At 30.9% G+C, this 20239-nt stretch overlaps 1 protein-coding gene across 1 annotated transcript in view; it reads left to right on the forward strand.

Moving 5' to 3' along the window:
• LOC111708564 (uncharacterized) overlaps positions 1-20041 on the forward strand; it is a 39324-nt gene extending 19283 nt beyond the window's left edge. The window contains exons 16-31 of the mRNA XM_023481983.1: positions 298-360; positions 1033-1132; positions 1735-1818; positions 2393-2424; positions 3746-3784; positions 4303-4357; positions 4528-4607; positions 6460-6538; positions 8270-8350; positions 13971-14028; positions 14630-14739; positions 15983-16034; positions 16137-16242; positions 17971-18016; positions 19506-19613; positions 20000-20041. Coding sequence (XP_023337751.1) covers positions 298-360; positions 1033-1132; positions 1735-1818; positions 2393-2424; positions 3746-3784; positions 4303-4357; positions 4528-4607; positions 6460-6538; positions 8270-8350; positions 13971-14028; positions 14630-14739; positions 15983-16034; positions 16137-16242; positions 17971-18016; positions 19506-19613; positions 20000-20041 — 1135 coding nt within the window. The remainder of the gene's footprint in view (positions 1-297; positions 361-1032; positions 1133-1734; positions 1819-2392; positions 2425-3745; positions 3785-4302; positions 4358-4527; positions 4608-6459; positions 6539-8269; positions 8351-13970; positions 14029-14629; positions 14740-15982; positions 16035-16136; positions 16243-17970; positions 18017-19505; positions 19614-19999) is intronic.
• The last annotated feature ends 198 nt before the right edge of the window (positions 20042-20239 follow it).

Consider the following 20239-nt stretch of genomic DNA (forward strand, 5'->3'; position numbering starts at 1 on the left):
CTTAATTTATGTTGATCATTCAAAGTTTAATAAAGGGCACCGTGAATCAGACATTCCACTCCATGAATAGAGAGTCAATTACGCCATCAGTCCCTTAAATTTGAACTAGAATGTTAACCTAATTCAACCGAATTTCAAAACTTTTTCCCAATTTTATTGTTTTAAACTAAGAGAAACTTTCTACCAATTTTATCTTTTTGAACCCAAATTTTATTGCATTTTTTTTGGAATAAAAAGAATAGAAAAAGATGACAATAATCAATTTTTGAATTCTTTGATTCTGCTCCACGGTTAAAGTGGGTATACTGGGTCAGAAATCACTTGGAATGAAACAGGGAGATCATGGATTTTGACCTCCAGGTAAACTTTTTGGAAGTTTATTGACCTCCAGGTAAACATAATGGAAGTTTATTGACCTCCAGGTAGGTAAATATAAGGGAAGTTTAATGACCTCCAGGTAAACATAATGGAAATTTATAGACCTCCAGGTAAACATAATAGAAGTTTATTGGCCTCCAGGTAAACATAATGGAAGTTTATTGACCTCAAGGTAAACATAATGTAAGTTTATTGACCTCCAGGTAAATAAAATGGAAGTTTATTGACCTCCATAGAAACATAATGGAAGTTTATTTACCTTCAGATAAACACAATGGAAGTTTATTGACCTCCCGGTAAACATAATGGAAGTTCATTGACCTCCAGGTAAACATAATGAAAGTTTTTTTGACCTCCAGATAAACATAATGGAAGTTTATTGACCTCCAGGTAAATGAAATGGAAGTTTATTGACCTCCAGGTAAACATAATGGAAGTTTATTGACCTCCTGGTAAACATAATGGAAGTTTATTAATATAACCTTTGCTTTTATTATTTCTAAACTAAACAAAACATGTGATGTAACAAAAATGTTATTTCTTTTTACAAGAGTTTTTGTAAACGAACTTTCTATTTTTTCCAAATGTTATATTTAGATATCAAGTATTATCCAAACAGTTCTACCTTGTTTTTACTGAATTATATTGATTTAGGACTAAAGATCCTGAAGTTTATGGGACATTCACCCATTTGGTATCCCAGTACCCATTCGGGAGACATCAATGGAAGTTTTTCAACCCTCATTGTTTGGAGGTAATTTTTGGTTTAGGAGAGACTACATGTTTTTTGCAAATTAAGTCCAATGCATGTTCCAAATCTGTTGAAAATCTCCATGTTTTCAGAAAGGTTCTATGAAAGTTTTTTTGGTTATCAATAGATAAGATGCGTATAAAAGTGAGACCGATAAAATTTTGGAATAGGCAGACGACATTTAAGCAATCTTATTTGTGTTTCTTGAAAACTAACTTTTTCATTTGAGTTGTTTTGTGTCCACAGCACAATTGTTCTTTACTCTAAAGTCTTAACTAGCGTCTAATAATCATTGTGAACCATTATATGCGAGCTTATACGCAAAATTTGATCAGGTCTTTGCCCATTACTCCTTTTAAACTGAGGCTAGAGGCAAGGATATTGCAGTTTTAAAATAAACATGTCAAAGGCTACATTAAAGTTGGTGAGTTGGTGTTCCCCCCCAAAAAATGATCGGATTGTAGAAATATTCTGACGCACAACATTATAATGTTTTTTTTTTCGTCGACCGAAAAATGAAAATTATTCTCCAGTCTGTGGTTGGGCACTATTCCTTGCTTGCTAGATAAATTTAATGAAAATATTTTAATTATTAATATTTTCAGGAAAACCTGAAAACCCTCCACCTGACAGCCTGTGGTCCAGACAACTTTAACTGCAACGACGGCACATGTGTCAGTTTATCCCAGGAATGGTTTCAACTTGATTTTCCGATCCCGCCAATCGCCATTTTGTTTTAGTGAAAATTGTCATTTATTTGAATTGTAAACGTATTTTCTTTTGCAGAGTGTCATGTCCGATTCTCAACGGTTCCTTTGAAAGCTTTGTTTCAGTAAAAATGACTAAAATATGCTAGCTTTTCTTGCTGAAAATTGATTCTTTACAAATGTAGTTTTTCAAGAGGATTTATGCAGTACAGACTCTGAAAGTAATTGTAACAATTTAACTCTTTAAAACCGACGAATTGTCCCTCAAAGTAATTGAGTTTTTGTCACAAATTGAAATTTTCTAATCCCTTTATCTTTGCAACCTGATGGTGTAAACTTTCATTATTTCAAACTTAAATAGTTTAATCCTACAAAATTCATAGTTTGAAATATCTAAGGTCTGCGACTTTGGGATTAGAAAGTCATAGATTGTGGCTAAGACTCAATTCCTTTTTACCAAGATAAAGATTAAATGGGTACCGTTGTTAACTGAACATGGTACTTGAAATTTCGTCAACATCAATTTCTAAACTATTGTTGAGAAAACTATAATTAGAGATGTAATCTTGAAATGGATTGTCCAGACAGGTAAATGACTTATTTATTGGTGGTTGGTTGGTTGATTGATTGATTTATTGGTTGATTGCTTGGTTGTTGGTGGATTGATTTATGGGTTGATTGCTTGGTTGATTGATTGATTGATTAATTAATTGTTTGATTGATTGATTGATTAAAAGGACAATGCTGATATCTCAAATAGACTGTAATGTTTCCAAAATAAAAACAATTAATTTTAGATTTTATAGAAAAAAATTCTTACTTTTTGAAGACTCACATTAATACATGTTCGAATTCTTTTAGCTTTTCTTTCATAAAAGTACATTTGTAATCATAACTATTCCTATATTTAAACAAATAACTTCAGTTTAGCTTTCAATAGATTTAAAGTTTGGAATTTATTCAATTTTTTCCTTTAATTTACGGTTCCTGCGGCTGTAATCTTATTTATTATTTCAAGAAATGAGACTGTTTATCCTTTAAAACAATTTTAAAGTTTTATCTTTGAAAGGAAACTTGAGCTGAAAAACTTTATAAGTGGATACAGTGATAACCAGAAAACTCTGGAAAAGGAAGACGACTTTTAGGCTCAAGTTATGACTCTAAAAAGTCCAATGAACATGAGACACAGGAATTGTTGAGTGTAACCCATTTGACTTAATTAGTAATTTTATAAGTGATGATGTAAAACAACCTCAAGTATTGTTACAATGTCGTCTTCTTATTCCATTGTTTGCTGGTTATAACTGTACCCTTAATCCTGATCGCTTAATCTAAATATACAATGAAACCTATTCGAGCCTTTTTTTTAATATGAATATTTTAACGTTATATTGAGTTATGTTAACGTTATATTGAGTTATGTTAACTTTATATTGAATTATGTTAACTGTATATTGAGTTATGTTAACTTTACATTGAGTTATGTTAACTTTATATTGAGTTATGTTAACGTTATATTGAGTTATGTTAACTTTACATTGAATTATGTTAACTTTATATTGAGTTATATTAACTTTAAATTGAGTTATTTTAACTTTATTTTGAGTTATGTTAACTTTATATTGAGTTATGTTAACTTTCTATTGAGTTATGTTAACTTTAAATTGAGTTATTTTAACTTTACATTGAATGATGTTAACTTTATAGTGAATTATGTTAACTTTATATTGAATTATGTTAACTTTACATTGAGTTATGTTAACTTTAAATTGAGTTATTTTAACTTTACATTGAATTATGTTAACTTTAATGGCAAATTATATCACGTTTCTCTTGAGTTATCAACAATGTATCTGATAATAATAAAATGTTATTATTCAAATTAATTCTTCAAATCTGCATATTTCAGGAGTGATGAAATGGACTGTACATTTCTTGATATTCCTAGGTAAAGATAGAATACAAACTGAACAAACAAACTGAAAAACTTGCATCAAACTTAACACCCTTGATACTTATAAATTTAGCTTTAAGATTTAACAGAATTCAGAATTTCAAATATTAAAGATCAAACGAGATCCGGTTTTATGACGAGAGTTAATTCAGTATAGTATGTAAGAGATATTTACAGAGGACATGAGATATCAGAAATTGAGCTAACACTCAAACAAACCCAAGCTGAAAACATAATATTCTCTATAACCATTTATTTTTAGAGTTTTAAAATTTAAAAATAAATTTTTCTGTTCCAAACACCTCTTCTTTCCCACATATATTAAGAAAAAGAAATATCTTTTTAATAATTTGTATTTATTTTTTTTAAATGTTCCCCGTTTTGTAAAACAAATGTTCAACATTTTTCAGATGGTATATATATATTTCAGGTGGTATTTGCCGGATATATACATATGTATATATTTCAGATGGTATTTGCCGGATATATATATATATATATATAATTTTCAGATGGTATTTGCCGGATATAAAACCACCGCCATTAAAGAAGGAACAAAAAACTAAGGTGTAGCATTTTAAAATTTAAATTTTTTTTGATAATTTTATTTCATGAAATTTTATTCTTTTCAAATATCTTTTTTAAGATATCAGCACACATCTTGGCGAAAAATACACAACTTTTTATTTAGACAAAAAAAAAATAAAATAAAATTTACGTTACGATTTTGTTCGTAGAATGAGATTGAAGTTCGAGTATTTGTTCTTCAAATCCTAGATATCGACATTGTCAAGCTTACTTTCCAAACTCAGTTTAGGTATGCACATTTTTCCAAACTCAGTTTAGGTATGCGCATTTTTCCAAACTCAGTTTATGTATGCACATTTTTGAAAACTCAGTTTAGGTATGCACATTTTTGCAAACTCAGTTTAGGTATGCACATTTTTCCAAACTCAGTTTAGGTATGCACATTTTTGAAAACTCAGTTTAGGTATGCACATTTTTGCAAACTCAGTTTAGGTATGCACATTTTTCCAAATTCAGTTTAGGTATGCACATTTTTCCTAATTCAGTTTAGGTATGCACATTTTTCCAAACTCAGTTTAGGTATGCACATTTTTCCAAACTCAGTTTAGGTATGCACATTTTTACAAAATTTACAGTATCTTTAAAGGGAGTAAAAAATATTAATTAATAATAATTAATATAAACTATATACGAATGCTTCGAAAAAAATCGATGATTATAGGTTGTATAATGTATGAATGATTTGTTTGGAATTAAATTTTTTTTTTTACGATCCCAGTTGAATATTGCAACTTTTGAATTTGTATGAATGCTATAGTTCTTTGGTATGTCAGTTTGAACAATTTTCTACTTATAGACGCATACAGACAGATGTACAATTAGTAGAAATCACCATAGAATGTTTTTAGACGAAAGTCTACACCCTCTTTAATTTTTTCGCGAACACTCTCTTTAAGCGCTGACTTTTCAATCATACAGATAACAGCATAAGTTTGAAACTTACATATATATGTTCTTTAAAATATTAGAAAAAAAGAAAGCTTACTTTTCACTCACTAATGAAAACCAATATAAAAATATTGAACATTTTGCAAACACTTCAGAAATACAAACATTTTTGTAAAAATGCCAAATTGGAAGCATTTTTCAATAAACAATTATAGGAGAAACTTTAAGTGTAGATTTTCATCAAACAGGAACTCTAGAATTAAACACAAGTGGCAATTCTAGTTCACTGTTATATTTTTATATATTTTAGTTCACTGTTATAATTTTATATATTTTAGTTCACTGATATATTTTTATATATTTTAGTTCACTGTTATATTTTTATATATTTTAGTTCACTGATATATTTTCATATATTTTAGTTCACTGATATATTTTTATATATTTTAGTTCACTGTTATATTTTTTATATATTTTAGTTCTTGCTTTATCAACAAAAACGGGTTAAGTATTATTAAATTTTAATGTTTCAGGGAAGACCTCAAGATTTTCTGTATACCGGAACCATTTAATATTTTACCGACTTTTAGAATTTATAATTCACATTTTATATTTATGTGTAATTTTTACGAATTTTGTTGAGAACAAAATTTTCATATTTTCATTTCTTAAACTTTTCAATGGAGTTTAAAATGTATTTAGGCAGTTTTTTTTTATTTTACTGAAAGAAATAATTCTCAAAGTTGATTTTCAGAATGAGCTAAAAATCGACTCTAACTTGTCAGATTTTTAATTATTGTCGTCTTTGGTCTTTCTTTCAATTTAAGAATTATATGTCTGCAAACTTCAAGGGCTAAATTTACTGAATAACGAGATGTAGCTGAACTGCGCGTTACTTCAAGCTAAAAATTGAAAGGAAGTATGTAGTTAAACTCTAGTCCATCATTTCAATAAAGGAACTGAATTTTTGCCACAAAATCAATCATTCTCATGTCTGTATCTTCGTAACCTAAAAATGTAAACCTTTGGCATTTCAAACTTAGAATATTTGATTTAACAAAATTTATAGTTTGAAATATTCAAGGTCTAACATTGGATACCCTAGATATGGGGATTAGAAAATCAGAGTTTGTGGCAAAGGCTCAATTCCTTTGGTTCTAGGACACATTTATTAATTTAATATTCGTATTCAGGTTGGATATGCACTGGTATGATTCTCGGTTGTCTTTCCGAAATCTCAAGTCAGACCAGTTTAATAACTGGGTAACTCAGGTAGAGAATAGGATAATGTTGTCCTATCTGAACCTTTATGAAGCTTTAAGAGATGTCATTGTAATTTAAATCACTCTCCATTATAAAAAGGGCCCTGCCCACTTAACAATATTTATTGAATCAATAATATGAAATTTATTAGTGTGAAAAGTGTTTAATTCTGGCATTTTTGTCCATTGTTTTTGTAGCATAAATCCGCAACATAACCCGCAATTGAAATATTTTTCTAAGAGAGAAAATGGATATCTCATTTGTTCTTGATCGATGATAGGAAGGCCAGCCACAACTATTTCTCGCCCGAGCCCCCTCGGAATCCTCGTCCTTCGATTATAATGAAAGTTTCCAATTCTTGAATAAAAAGACAATTTTTAAAAAATCGTGTCATGTTAAGGGATAAAATATGGATGGACTAAAGTATTGCAATAATTACATCATGTTTAATGGGAATGATGTCAAACTTTATTTAGGTAAAACTTAAATCTCATCTGCCTCCGTAATGGCTAACCTTCCCGATATAGAGTAAATATTTGGCAAACCTCTCCCTATCATGGAACCACCCGGAAAAATTTTATGGTTTTCACTATAATCAATAAAAAAAATTGTAGTTCTATAAACTCGGAATTGTTTGCGGCATCCTACATCCAGGAATATATGAAAATGCGCTTATAAAAGCTTAAACTTGAAACCTTAATTCAATTGAAACTTTTTTTTCGATTTACAAACATTTGATATTTCATTTATGCCCTAACGTGGCTCGATTCTTTAAAAATAGTTTTATCTGGGAGGATATTTTGAAAAAATAATATTGAAAGGACGAGAAATTCGAGGTGGCTCGAACGAGAGAATGGGGAGAATGTGGCTCGAACGAAAAATTGTTGCGGTAGGCCTTCCTCCCTCTTTGATCGGACTTAGCTTTTCATGGGTTACTTATGAATTGAATATGTTGTTTTATAGAATTAGCGAGGGACAAAATATTTTTAAAAAGGCGAGAACCGTCGTGCCAAAATAATAGTTTTATAGGTAATTTTATGAAACGTTTGTGCACTTTTCTTATTTCAATGGCCCTTTTAAATCAAATAAGCTTTAAAACAAATCATAAGTCAAAATATAAAGTTGATTTCAATTTAATTTTCATTTCAATTGAAAAAAATATTTTGGAAATATCCCAAAATTTTTTGGAGAAAATCCGGGAACCACTCAAAACTTTATAGCACACGTGCTATAATGTACAGGCTACAGCTAACTTAACTTTATAGCACGTTCATTATGAATGATGAAGTGAAGAAGAATGATAAAGTACACTATAGTTTCATAATAATTCCTAAAACCCTGGCCTTTTTAATAATCTTTTTTAAACTTTAGCATACTATTTACCCACCTTTTGCGGTGTTTTTTTTTGACATGAAAATTAACATAAAAACATCCAATATCTTTGCTTAATATGAATCTTCATATTTTAATCTAGTTTAGAATCTATTAATCTAGAATGAGTCTAAGTCTATCTATATATTTATTATTTATAATGAATATAAATTTATATACATATCTTTAATGAACCTAAATCTATCTTTATTTATCTAGAATAAATCTGAATCTATCTATATATATCTAGAATAAATCTTTATCTATCTATATATATCTAGAATGAATGTAAATCTATCTATATTTATCTATACACTAAATCTAGAATGAATTTAAATCTATCTATATTTATCTATACACTAAATCTAGAATGAATTTAAATCTATCTGGGTTCCAACAATCAAGTTCCAGAACACAGAATCCCTCCTCACAACTATTAACGATAACAAGGTTTGACATTTTAATAAAATTGGCTTTTAGGACGCTTCGCGCCCATCTTCTATTTCAACTTTTAGGACGCTTCGCGCCCATCTTCTATTTCAACTTTTAGGACGCTTCGCGCCCATCTTCTATTTCAACTTTTATTTGGGGTTCTATCTGTATCTTCTCTTTGTACAGTATAAAACATAACAAAAAAGAAGTTCAGAGAATTAAAAATATTTTGAAATTTAACACAAATCAAAAACTTTTGGACACCAATTTTTGTAATTTTGAGCATCCATAAACCTTCTATGCGGTCATGTGAGGTCCCATACAAAATTCGGGCCCGATAGGTTCAGCCGTTTTGACGTTTATTGGATTCAAACAGACATATAAACAGACAGACAAACAAGCAAGTGTATATATATATATAGATTATGTTTTATATTAAGAGGATCCGATGTTTTATAAAACCAAAACTATTGTCAAAGGAACGAAGTTTTTGTCACAAACTCTACTTTTCTAATCCATTTATCTTTACTACCAAATGTCGTAGACCTTTGATATTTCAAACTATGAATTCTGTTAGACCAAATATTCTAAGTTTGAAATATCAAAGGTTTACATCATCAGATTGAAAAGATATACGGATTAGACAATTTGAGTTTGTGACAAAAACTCAGTTCCTTTCAGTCTTTTTTTAACATCCTTGTCCCCAGAAATCTTGATTATATTTAACGAAATTGATGCAATGGATCGAAGTGAAAATCATGTTTTTGAATAATTTTGAAGTTAAGAGATTCCATCGGATCTACTTACTTTTAATCTCGTTTTCAAATATTTTGACAGTTTTCATCTAATTCTAATCATGAACATGTTTTGAAAAGTACATTCAAATATTTAAACATTGTACTTCAGATCTTTTCTTTGAGAAACTGTTAAACTAAAAAATTGTTTAAAAAAATATATTGAATTAAAGTCTAACATTTTTTAAAAAACAAAATGATGAATTTAAAACACTTTTGCTTTTTTGAATAACATATTTTTAATGAGCTGCTTAACAGGTGTTACAATATATTATACTTAAATCTTTAATCTCTAAATTGTTTAAACACAGTTTGAATTATGATCCTAAAAAAAAAAAGTCATTTATAAATAAAATTTTTTAATTGAATACTATTAAATACTAATTAGCATCAGAATGAGAAGCTCTAGAAATTCTACACGTCAATTAAGTTAAAAAGAGAATTATTAAAGGAAATAAATCTATTTGTAAAAAAAACACTTTTTGTTTCCGACCCAGTGTACTCTTCTTTGATGAATGTTTATGAGCTCATCACCTTCTCTGTTTATGTTATTTTCTCATTAATTTTCCAGTTTCAAGGTTGTAACATTTGTATTTTCAACTATACCATATATTTATTACATCATATTATATACTTTATACAGAGCAAATACATTATATATTACAATAGGTGGCAACAGAGAAATGGACTGATTATACATGACGTCACAAGTGTCAAATATAACAAGGAAAACATTTTCTCTCATTAGTTGACATGTTTTCCAAGATTAAATAAAAAAGTGTAAAAGCAGAAAATAAAAAACACAAAGTTGCACTTGTATGATAAGCCCTTTGTTATCACTATTATTAATAATTTTGTCGGACACACTTGTGACGTAAGAATAGAGCTGTACTGTGAGTGTACAAACTCTACGTTGTCATCTATTAAACTTGATACTCTAAGACAGAGTATTCAATTTTCAGATAGTAACAATTGTATTTTCAATTATACCATATATTTATTACATAATACTCATAATACTGTATACATTACACAGTATGTTCAATTTCAATGTAGTAACATTCGTATTTTAAACCATACCATATATATATATATATATTACATCATACTGCTGTAATGAATATCGTGTAACCCTAATATCTGTAAACCTTAACTACGTTGTACATTATTAATTATCTACGTTTGAAAATAGCTAAGTAAAACTTATATCCTGACTTATCTTAACTGTGCTGTAAATAACTACGTAACATGATTTATCTTATAACGACGTAAAACCTGTATCAGGTAGCTTAATTACGTTTGTATATAACTATTTAGAACTTTACGTTGATCAACTTAACTTGTAACATAGAACCCAAAATACATTTAGTTGGAACTAATCAGCTTTGATTATGGTGTGAGAGTAATTACTTCTTGGTTAGTGAACGAGAAACGTCCTGAATCACTTTCTTGAAAGAAAAATATAAATTGGGAATTGATATGGATAAAGTCGTGTCCGGATTGACATTGATAGTAAAGTATTGATGAACGGAATAGTTCTTATGCCTCGTGGATTAACGAGAGGGATTGAGTTGTACCTGGATTGATACAGGTCTTAAAGTATTTATTGGAGTGGGGCATTTAATACAATACTACATACATTACACAGAGTGTTCAATTTCCAGGTTGTAACATTTGTATTTTAAACATTATATTACATCATACTATATACATTATACAGAGTTTTTTTTACATTACTTACATGTTTTTTCAAGCTTTATTCCATTTATAATATATATCTAATATCTTTCACATTGCATCACACCTTAAAAGATATGCATTGAAATGCTTATGTATAAATGAAAAATAAACTGCGCAAATAACTTTCTCTCCATTTCTATAAACATTAAGTTTTAACATATTTATATTCTTTGTAAGAGCCACACAAGCCAAAAGTTAAAAATAACTATTGTTTTTTCGGTCGCACATTATGTCCGCGCAAAAAAGTTACTGTATGTTTTCTTCATTACTTTGGTTATGCAATAAAATGCTTGCATAGAATAAAATGGGAGAATAGTTGTTTTTCAAAACATGATGACATTTACAAATTAATCATTTTGTTAATTATTTTTTTGTTTATTTATAATTAGCTGGACTGAGGGAGTGTATTGTGTTAGCTAAGTGTATAATATTGAAAATAGATATTTTTTTATAAAGGTTCAAGGTGGGCTTCTTATGTCACGAATGTTTATAAACACTAGAATTAAAGGGCGCTTGGATTACAACATTTTTTAACGCAACATTTATTTGAATTTTTAATATTTGCCCATTTCTATACTCAAGGATTCCTGATCTATTCCTATACCCAGCTCCTTGATATAATCCTATACCAGCTCCTTGATCTAATCCTATACCCAGCTCCTTGATCTAATCCTTTACCCAGCTCCTTGATATAATCCTATACCAGCTCCTTGATCTAATCCTATACCCAGCTCCTTGATCTAATCCTATACCCAGCTCCTTGATCTAATCCTATACCCAGCTCCTTGATACAATCCTATACCAGCTCCTTGATCAAATCCTATACCCAGCATCTTGATATAATCCTATACCCAGCTCCTTGATCTAATCCTATACCCAGCTCCTTGATCTAATCCTATTCTCAGCTGCTTGATCTAATCCTATACCCAGCAACTTGATCTAATCCTATACCAGCTCCTTGATCTAATCCTATACCCAGCTTCTGGGTCTAATTCTTTACCCAGCTTCTCGGTCTAATCCTACCCAGCTTCTTGAGCGAATCCTATACCCAGCTCCTTGATCTAATCCTATACCCAGCTCCTTAATCTAATCCTATACCCAGCATCTTGATCTAATCCTATATCCAGCTCCTTGATCTAATCCTATACCCAGCTCCTTGATCTAATCCTATACCCAGCTCCTTAATCTAATCCTATACCCAGCTCCTTGATCTAATCCTATACCCAGCTTCTTGGTGTAATCCTATACCAGCTCCTTGATCTAATCCTATACACAGCTTCTTGATGTAATCCTATACCAGCTCCTTGATCTAATCCTATACCCAGCTTCTTGATCTAATCCTATACCCAGCTTCTTGATGTAATCCTATACCAGCTCCTTGAACTAATCATATACCCAGCATCTTGATCTAATTCTATACCAGCTCCTTGATCTGATCCTATACCCAGCATCTTGATCTAATCCTATACCCAGCTTCTTGATCTAATCCTATACCCAGCTTCTTGATGCAATCCTATACCAGCTCCTTGATCTAATCATATCCCCAGCATCTTGATCTAATCCTATACCAGCTCCTTGATCTAATCATATACCCAACATTTTGATCTAATCCTATACCCAGCATCTTGATCTAATCCTATACCCAGCATCTTGATCTAATCCTATACCCAGCTTCTTAATCTAATCCTATACCTAGCTTCTTGATCTAATCTTATGCCCAGCTCCTTGATCTAATTATATACCAGCTTCTTAATTTAATCCTATACCAAGCTCCTGGGTCTAATCCTATACCCAGCTTCTGGGTCTAATCCTACCCAGCATCTAGATCTAATCCTATACCCAGCTTCTGGGTCTAATCCTACCAAGCTTCTGGGTCTAATCCTATATCCAGCTTCTTGGTCTAATCCAATACCCAGATCATTGGCCTCTATTATTGCGTATGGAAGAATATAAAAAGTATTGGTATTGGGTTGACTGAAAAGCATAAATACATGCACAAGTATAGCTGGGTAAAAGCACTCAAACTGTCAAAATTGTTACTTCCAGTTATTGTATTTATTAAATATAATTTGTTGGATATGTATTGTAACAATAATATGAAGAAACCATATTTCTTCATAGTAAAGAAAAGCATTTAAGAAAATATATTTTTGCAAGTGTAAAATAAATATTATTTAATACAAAACTAATAACGTCTAGCCAAGGTTGATTTTTCCGTTGCTAAACTATTTTTGTTTTTCAAGGCTCAATTAGAAAGTGCAAGTTTTATCTATTCCAGGGATTTGAGAGGACTTTGGTTACCTCAACTCAAAAATAATGTTTGACGGACACTGTTATACTGTAACACTCCAGGTTCTCGCCGATTTAAACATCATGTTCAAGAAAAACACACGTAGTTCTCCACCATAGATAATTAATCAATCAAGGGTATAAAGGGTACCATTGTGAATCCAGCGTTTCACTCTTCGAATAAAGGGTTAATTAAAATTACGCTTACAGTTCCTTTCATTGGAAGTTGCCAATTATTACAAATTCCAATGCGAAGTGTTTATTCAGTAATTGATTGATTGATTCAATTGGCACTATCAATTATATCCACACAACTCAAATATGTAAATATTACCCTTTAAAGGGAGTGTTCGCGAAAAATAAATGGGGGTATAGGCTTACGACAAAAATAAGCGCGTTTGATCGCTACTAATCTTACTTCAAATCTGTTGCGTCTATATAAGGGTATAAAAGCCCCGCTTTGAGCCTAAAGTGAGTGGCATATGTTAGTTTGAAAAGCCAAAAAATTCAAACAGCCTCAGAGTCAGACCATTACTTTTTGAGATACCTTCAAAAAACGTCGGGTGAGGGGGGGGGGTGGTTAGCCGGAATAGGGTTAACCATATTTTACAATCTTCCCCTGATTTGTTTATGGAAAGGCACTCTGGAATTATACAGCGAAGAAAGCTAGAAAATAGATACAAATTGTTCCATGATCATGAATCATGATCTATAAACGTTTATGCTATACAACTTTAAATGGTATTTATTTTTATGATTAGATACTAGTAAAGGTAATATTTCTTATTTCTTGTTGACTACAGTTAACTGTTCAGGCCTCTGTGACGATAAAGAAACTAGGAAATCAGACAACAAACAATTTGGAAACACTGGGTACAAACAATAAAAAATATTTTTGTAATTGATTGACAAAGGAAATGGGTCTTTCAATATTTCTTTGCAACCAATTGTCTTATACCTTGGATATTTCAAACTATGAATTCTGTAAGATCAAATAATCTAAGTTTGTAATACAAAAGGTTTACGAAATTATGTTGCATAGATTTAGAGATTAGAAAATTTATGTTTCTGGAAAAATCTGAATTCATTTTAGAATCAAAAGGGACTGTCAATGTAGTTTTAAGTGATTTGGAGTTGCACACCCTAGTCACATTGGCCTCTTCTAACACTTCTATCTGAGAAGCAATTAAAGAGATGTTGCCGTTTTAATGTTTTTGTTTGAATTCTGACATTTTTACAGAGAAAACTTAATGGAAAATTGTTAATTTTGAGACATATAAATATCATATAAATATATATATATATATAATATATATATATATATAAATATCTATATAATATATATATGTAATGACACTTAAAATTGCGTCTGCAGTCCCTTTAAGTCATTTTAAGAAAGAAAACAAATAGAAAAAATCACTGTGGTCTTTGAAGTCTCATGCTTTGTGGGTTTAACCCTGTGTAATACTTTAAGAAAACTATGTAACCTTCTCTGGAAGTGAGAACAAGCTGATGGTCTCCAGAACCTACAATATCAAGTTTATCTGCAATTATAATCTTAGATGGTACCCGTTCGATTCACAGGTAAATATCGTTAATACATTTATATGTACTAAATGTACAGTTGTACAGTTGTACAGTTTTACAGTTGCACAGTTGAACAGTTGGACAGTTGTACAGTTGTACAGTTGTACAGTTTTACAGTTGCACAGTTGTAAAGTTGGACAGTTGGACAGTTGTACAGTTGTACAGTTGTACAGTTTTACAGTTGCACAGTTGTACAGTTGGAAAGTTGTACAATTGTACAGTTGCACAGTTTTACAGTTGCACAGTTGTACAGTTGGACAGTTGTACAGTTGTACAGTTGGACAGTTGGACAGTTGGACAGTTGGACAGTTGTACAGTTGTACAGTTGGACAGTTGCACAGTTGTACAGCTGGACAGTTGCACAGTTGTACAGTTGGACAGTTGCACAGTTGTACAATTGGACAGTTGGACAGTTGGACAGTTGTACAGTTGTACAGTTGTACAGTTGTACAGTTGGACAGTTGTACAGTTGTACAGTTGTACAGTTGGACAGTTACACAGTTGGACAGTTGGACAGTTGGACAGTTTGACAGTTGGACAGTTGAACAGTTGGACAGTTGCACAGTTGTACAGTTGGACAGTTGGACAGTTGTACAGTTGTACAGTTGTACAGTTGGACAGTTGTACAGTTGAACAGTTGAACAGTTGGACCGTTGGACAGTTGGACAATTGGACAGTTGGACAGTTGGACAGTTGGACAGTTGGACAGTTGGACAGTTGCACAGTTGTACAGTTGGACAGTTGGACAGTTGTACAGTTGAACAGTTGAACAGTTGGACGGTTGGACAGTTGGACAGTTGGACAATTGGACAATTGGACAGTTGGACAGTTGGACAGTTGCACAGTTGTACAGTTGGACAGTTGGACAGTTGTACAGTTGAACAGTTGAACAGTTGGACGGTTGGACAGTTGGACAGTTGGACAATTGGACAATTGGACAGTTGGACAGTTGGACAGTTGCACAGTTGTACAGTTGGACAGTTGGACAGTTGTACAGTTGAACAGTTGAACAGTTGGACGGTTGGACAGTTGGACAGTTGGACAATTGGACAATTGGACAGTTGGACAGTTGGACAGTTGCACAGTTGTACAGTTGGACAGTTGGACAGTTGTACAGTTGAACAGTTGAACAGTTGGACGGTTGGACAGTTGGACAATTGGACAGTTGGACAGTTGGACAGTTGGACAGTTGGACAGTTGGACAGTTGGACAGTTGGACAGTTTTACCTTCATATTTTAGATCTGTAGCATGAACCTGACTCTCGTCAAATCGGAAGATTCAAACTTTTTAGGAAATATTCTTAAACATTTATTTAAGGTTTAATTATAAGAAAAACTAAACAAATTTTTTTCATCGACGCTGCATTAAACGTTCAAAATATTCAAAACATCAGAACTTGTGATACTTGATGATATGAAGAACCTAGTTCCTGTGGAGGTATCCCAGTATCTGATCAGAGAAATCAACGTCAAATATGATACTTTTGAAAACGGAACCAGGTACATTTTAACAGGAGAAGTTGCGAACAATCGCTTTTCTAGTAAAAATGAACTTTTAAAGAGACTAAACGTACTTTTAAGTGACCCTTCATGCAACGATTTACAACGTTACCCTAAAATCCTCAATATGTTAAAAAATATGGAAGACACAGTAGTTCTACTGAATCAAAAAGTGTTTAATTATAATAATCTCTCCATTGCCCTGTTGTAGAGAAACCGCAACTGAAAATAACCAAAAAACATGGATATCTAATTCATACTTGATCAGACAACGCTTTAAAGGGTCCTGTTCTGGATCAGGCAAAAATCATTGCCATCTGTACATGGAAGGTTACTTGAAATTACGCTTACAGTCTCTTTAAGTGTCCTTCATATTAGTAGGCAATATCGAAATTCTTTATTTCAAAAGAAGACGCACTTAAGCGGACGCACTTATTATGAACCTCTTCTTTTAGTTACACGGGCAGCCGTAGTACATTTGAATTTCCGAGCCGGGTCAACCTTTCCGGTCCCATTTTGTACTGTATCGCCCAGACATTGCGTAAATAAAGCAGACACTCAATAGGACTATAGTCTGTGCAACGTTGACGCGGTTAGACTTTAGGTTGAATTTACTTTTACTAGAGGGTCAGGGCCCAGGGGTGCGTGGTTAATACTTTTTGAGGAAAACAGAAGCATGTAGGTTTAAGAATACTATGCAAAGTTTAAATAATTATAATTTATATAAATGGTTGAAAAAAAAAGATCATAAAAATGCATTCATTTAAATCTTAAAATCCGGATATTCATTTGGAGGCTGATTTTATATATATGTGAGAACCATAGTCCAGAGTTTTCTGGTTCTCACTGTAGATATCAATCAATATCAAAAAGAGTTACTTGCACTTTTTAATTTAATTAGAATATTTTTTAATCTTACTCAAGTATATTTGTACAAACACTTAACAGGGTCTAAAAATAATTAAAAAAATGTTTTTCTTCCTTGGTAGACAAGGTGGTTAAAATTAATTGACATTAAATAAACACGAATAATTGCTGTTTGCTCAAAGTACTTTTTAATATTAAAGTTTACAAAACAAACCCCTTGAGGGGCGAGGCCTGAGAGTGGGGTTTAATTAATTTTATATTTAAAATTTAATTCACAATATTCACAATAATTAGTAACGATATTTACAATAAATTACAATATTTACAATATTTACAATATTTACAATATTTACAATATTTACAATATTTACAATATTTATAGTATTTACAATATTTACAATATTTACAATATTTACAATATTTACAATATTTACAATATTTACAATATTTACAATATTTACAATATTTACAACACTAACAATATTTACAATATTTACAATATTTACAAAACTTACAATATTGTAAACATTTACAATATCTACAATATTTACAATATTTACAATAAATTACAATATTTACAATATTTACAATAAATTACAATATTTACAATATTTACAATATTTACAATATCTACAATATCTACAATATTTACAGTATTTACAATATTTATAATATTTACAGTATTTACAGTATTTACAATATTTACAATATTTACGATATTTACAATATTTACAATATTTTCAATATTTAAAATATTTTCAATATTTAAAATATTTTCAATATTTACAATATTTAAAATATTTAGAATATTTACAATATTTTCAAAATTTGCAATATTTAGAATATTTACATATATTGTAGAGGAGTAGTTGTACAGTTTGTGATGGGAAGAATGATAATAAGTCAGGTAATGTGCCTGCTAAACCAGGGGTACATATAATTCCATTTATGATCCCAAATGGGAGCGGGGTTGAACGTACATTTAGGGGCCTGAAAATACACTTTCTGTGTCATTAATGACACAATTCACAATTGTGAACTATGGCAATTTTATTTGTAAGATGTAGTACACTTCAAAAATGTTTACTGCATTGGGGTTGTAAAAGATGTAACTATCACTATCAGTATGCAATATTTGAGATAAATTATAAAATACAGAGAAAAAACTCCCTTGCAGTATAAATTCTGCAGTATGAAATTTTGTCTACAACTTGACATCATACTTCCATTGTTTTCGATAGCTACAGAGCGTCCTATATCATATTAGATTATCTCCTCTTTAACGTCAAATTACGCACATAATACTTGAAAAATCTAGCATTGTTTTCGATAGCTACAGAGCGTCCCATATCATATTAGATTATCTCCTCTTTAACGGCAAATTANAAAATTGTTATCATTGCATTTTATCAGTTTTTAAAAGACGTCTTTCACTTTAATTTCCGTAAAATATATTCTGAAGTGGTTTATATCAGACTACTGGATGCTTTTCTCTCTGTTTGTTCCTGTCATGGAAATCCTGCTCCATACTATAGAAGATCATCTGAAAAGATCCAGGTAGAAAGATTAAAAATGACGTCTTTTCTTATAAATGTCGTCTTTTTTAAAAATTTACTTTGTCTCATTTTTATTTAACCCTATCTCTGCTGGGGTACTTGAAAACCAGGATATACTAGCATTGTTTTCGATAGCTACAGAGCGTCCCATATCATATTAGATTATCTCCTCTTTAACGCCAAATTACGCACATAATACTTGAAAAATCTAATGAACCCCTTTGTTACGTTACTGATACAATATATTATTAGAGAATTTCCATTATTTCGAATTTTCGGACTGGCGGGTTTTAATGAAAATTGTTGCACTTTGCAGCTTTTTATATATGAATATGCAATAAACCTAAGGCCGAATTTAAAGATTTAAACTGGCGCTCAATTGAAACCGGTTTTCGGGGGATTTGAGAACGGCAGAAATTCGTTAAATTTGGACACTGATTACATTATCATATGTGAAAATAAATCATTATTTTGTAGTCTAAAACAATTGGATAAAATGTGGAACCCATTAAATAGTGGATTAGGAAGACGACATTTAAGCAATCTTTGTGTATTTGATGTATTTATAAAGCAAATAGTTTTATCAGTAGTAATGCCTGAACATAAGTTGCGAACATTTTACAAGTACAATACACAATGGCTCTCCTTCATGTTCACATGGCTTGTGCAGTGTGCATAGGAATATTTAAAACCATAATTTAATTGTTAAGTGGCCTGTTGTATGAAGTTCACAATCACTGTATAAGATAAAACTATAATAAAGTAAAAATACATTTAAAAAAAGGCAATAACCTTTTGATAGGCGACTATATTACCTATGTTTTATATTAACTGTATTAGGTTATGACTATCTATATTCCCACCTTGTTGATAATAATGGTTTCCTACCTAACAACGTTCTTCAACAACTCAAAATGGTTCGGACACATTATAACGATCAACCTAACGGTAAGTTGTTATATTCTAGCATTATAACGATCAACCTAACGGTAAGTTATTATATTCTAGCATTACAACGATTAATATTACAGTAAGTTTCTTTATTCTCGCATCATAACGATTAATCTAACAGTGAACTGATTATTTTCACATTATGATGATCAATATAACAGTAAGTTGTTATATTCTCACACTATGATGATCAATTTAACGGTAAGTTGCTTTATTCTTACATCATAAAGATCAATCTAACGGTAAATTGATTTATTCTAACATCATAACGATCCATATAACGGTAAGTTGTTATGTTTTTACATCATAATAATCAATATAACGTTAAGTTGATTTATTCCTTATTCTTAGTCCATGCTAGTGCTGACATATATTATTCCTAGGCTATGTTAGTGCTGACATATATTATTCCTAGGATATGTTAGTGCTGAAATATATTATTCCTAGGCTATGTTAGTGCTGACATATATTATTCTTAGTCCATGTTAGTGCTGACATATATTATTCCTAGGCTATGTTAGTGCTGACATATATTATTCCTAGGCTATGTTAGTGCTGACATATATTATTCCTAGGATATGTTAGTGGTGAAATATATTATTCCTAGGCTATGTTAGTGCTGA

This window comes from Eurytemora carolleeae, unplaced genomic scaffold (assembly GCF_000591075.1).
Source record: "Eurytemora carolleeae unplaced genomic scaffold, Eaff_2.0 scaffold681, whole genome shotgun sequence".
Taxonomy (NCBI): domain Eukaryota; kingdom Metazoa; phylum Arthropoda; class Copepoda; order Calanoida; family Temoridae; genus Eurytemora; species Eurytemora carolleeae.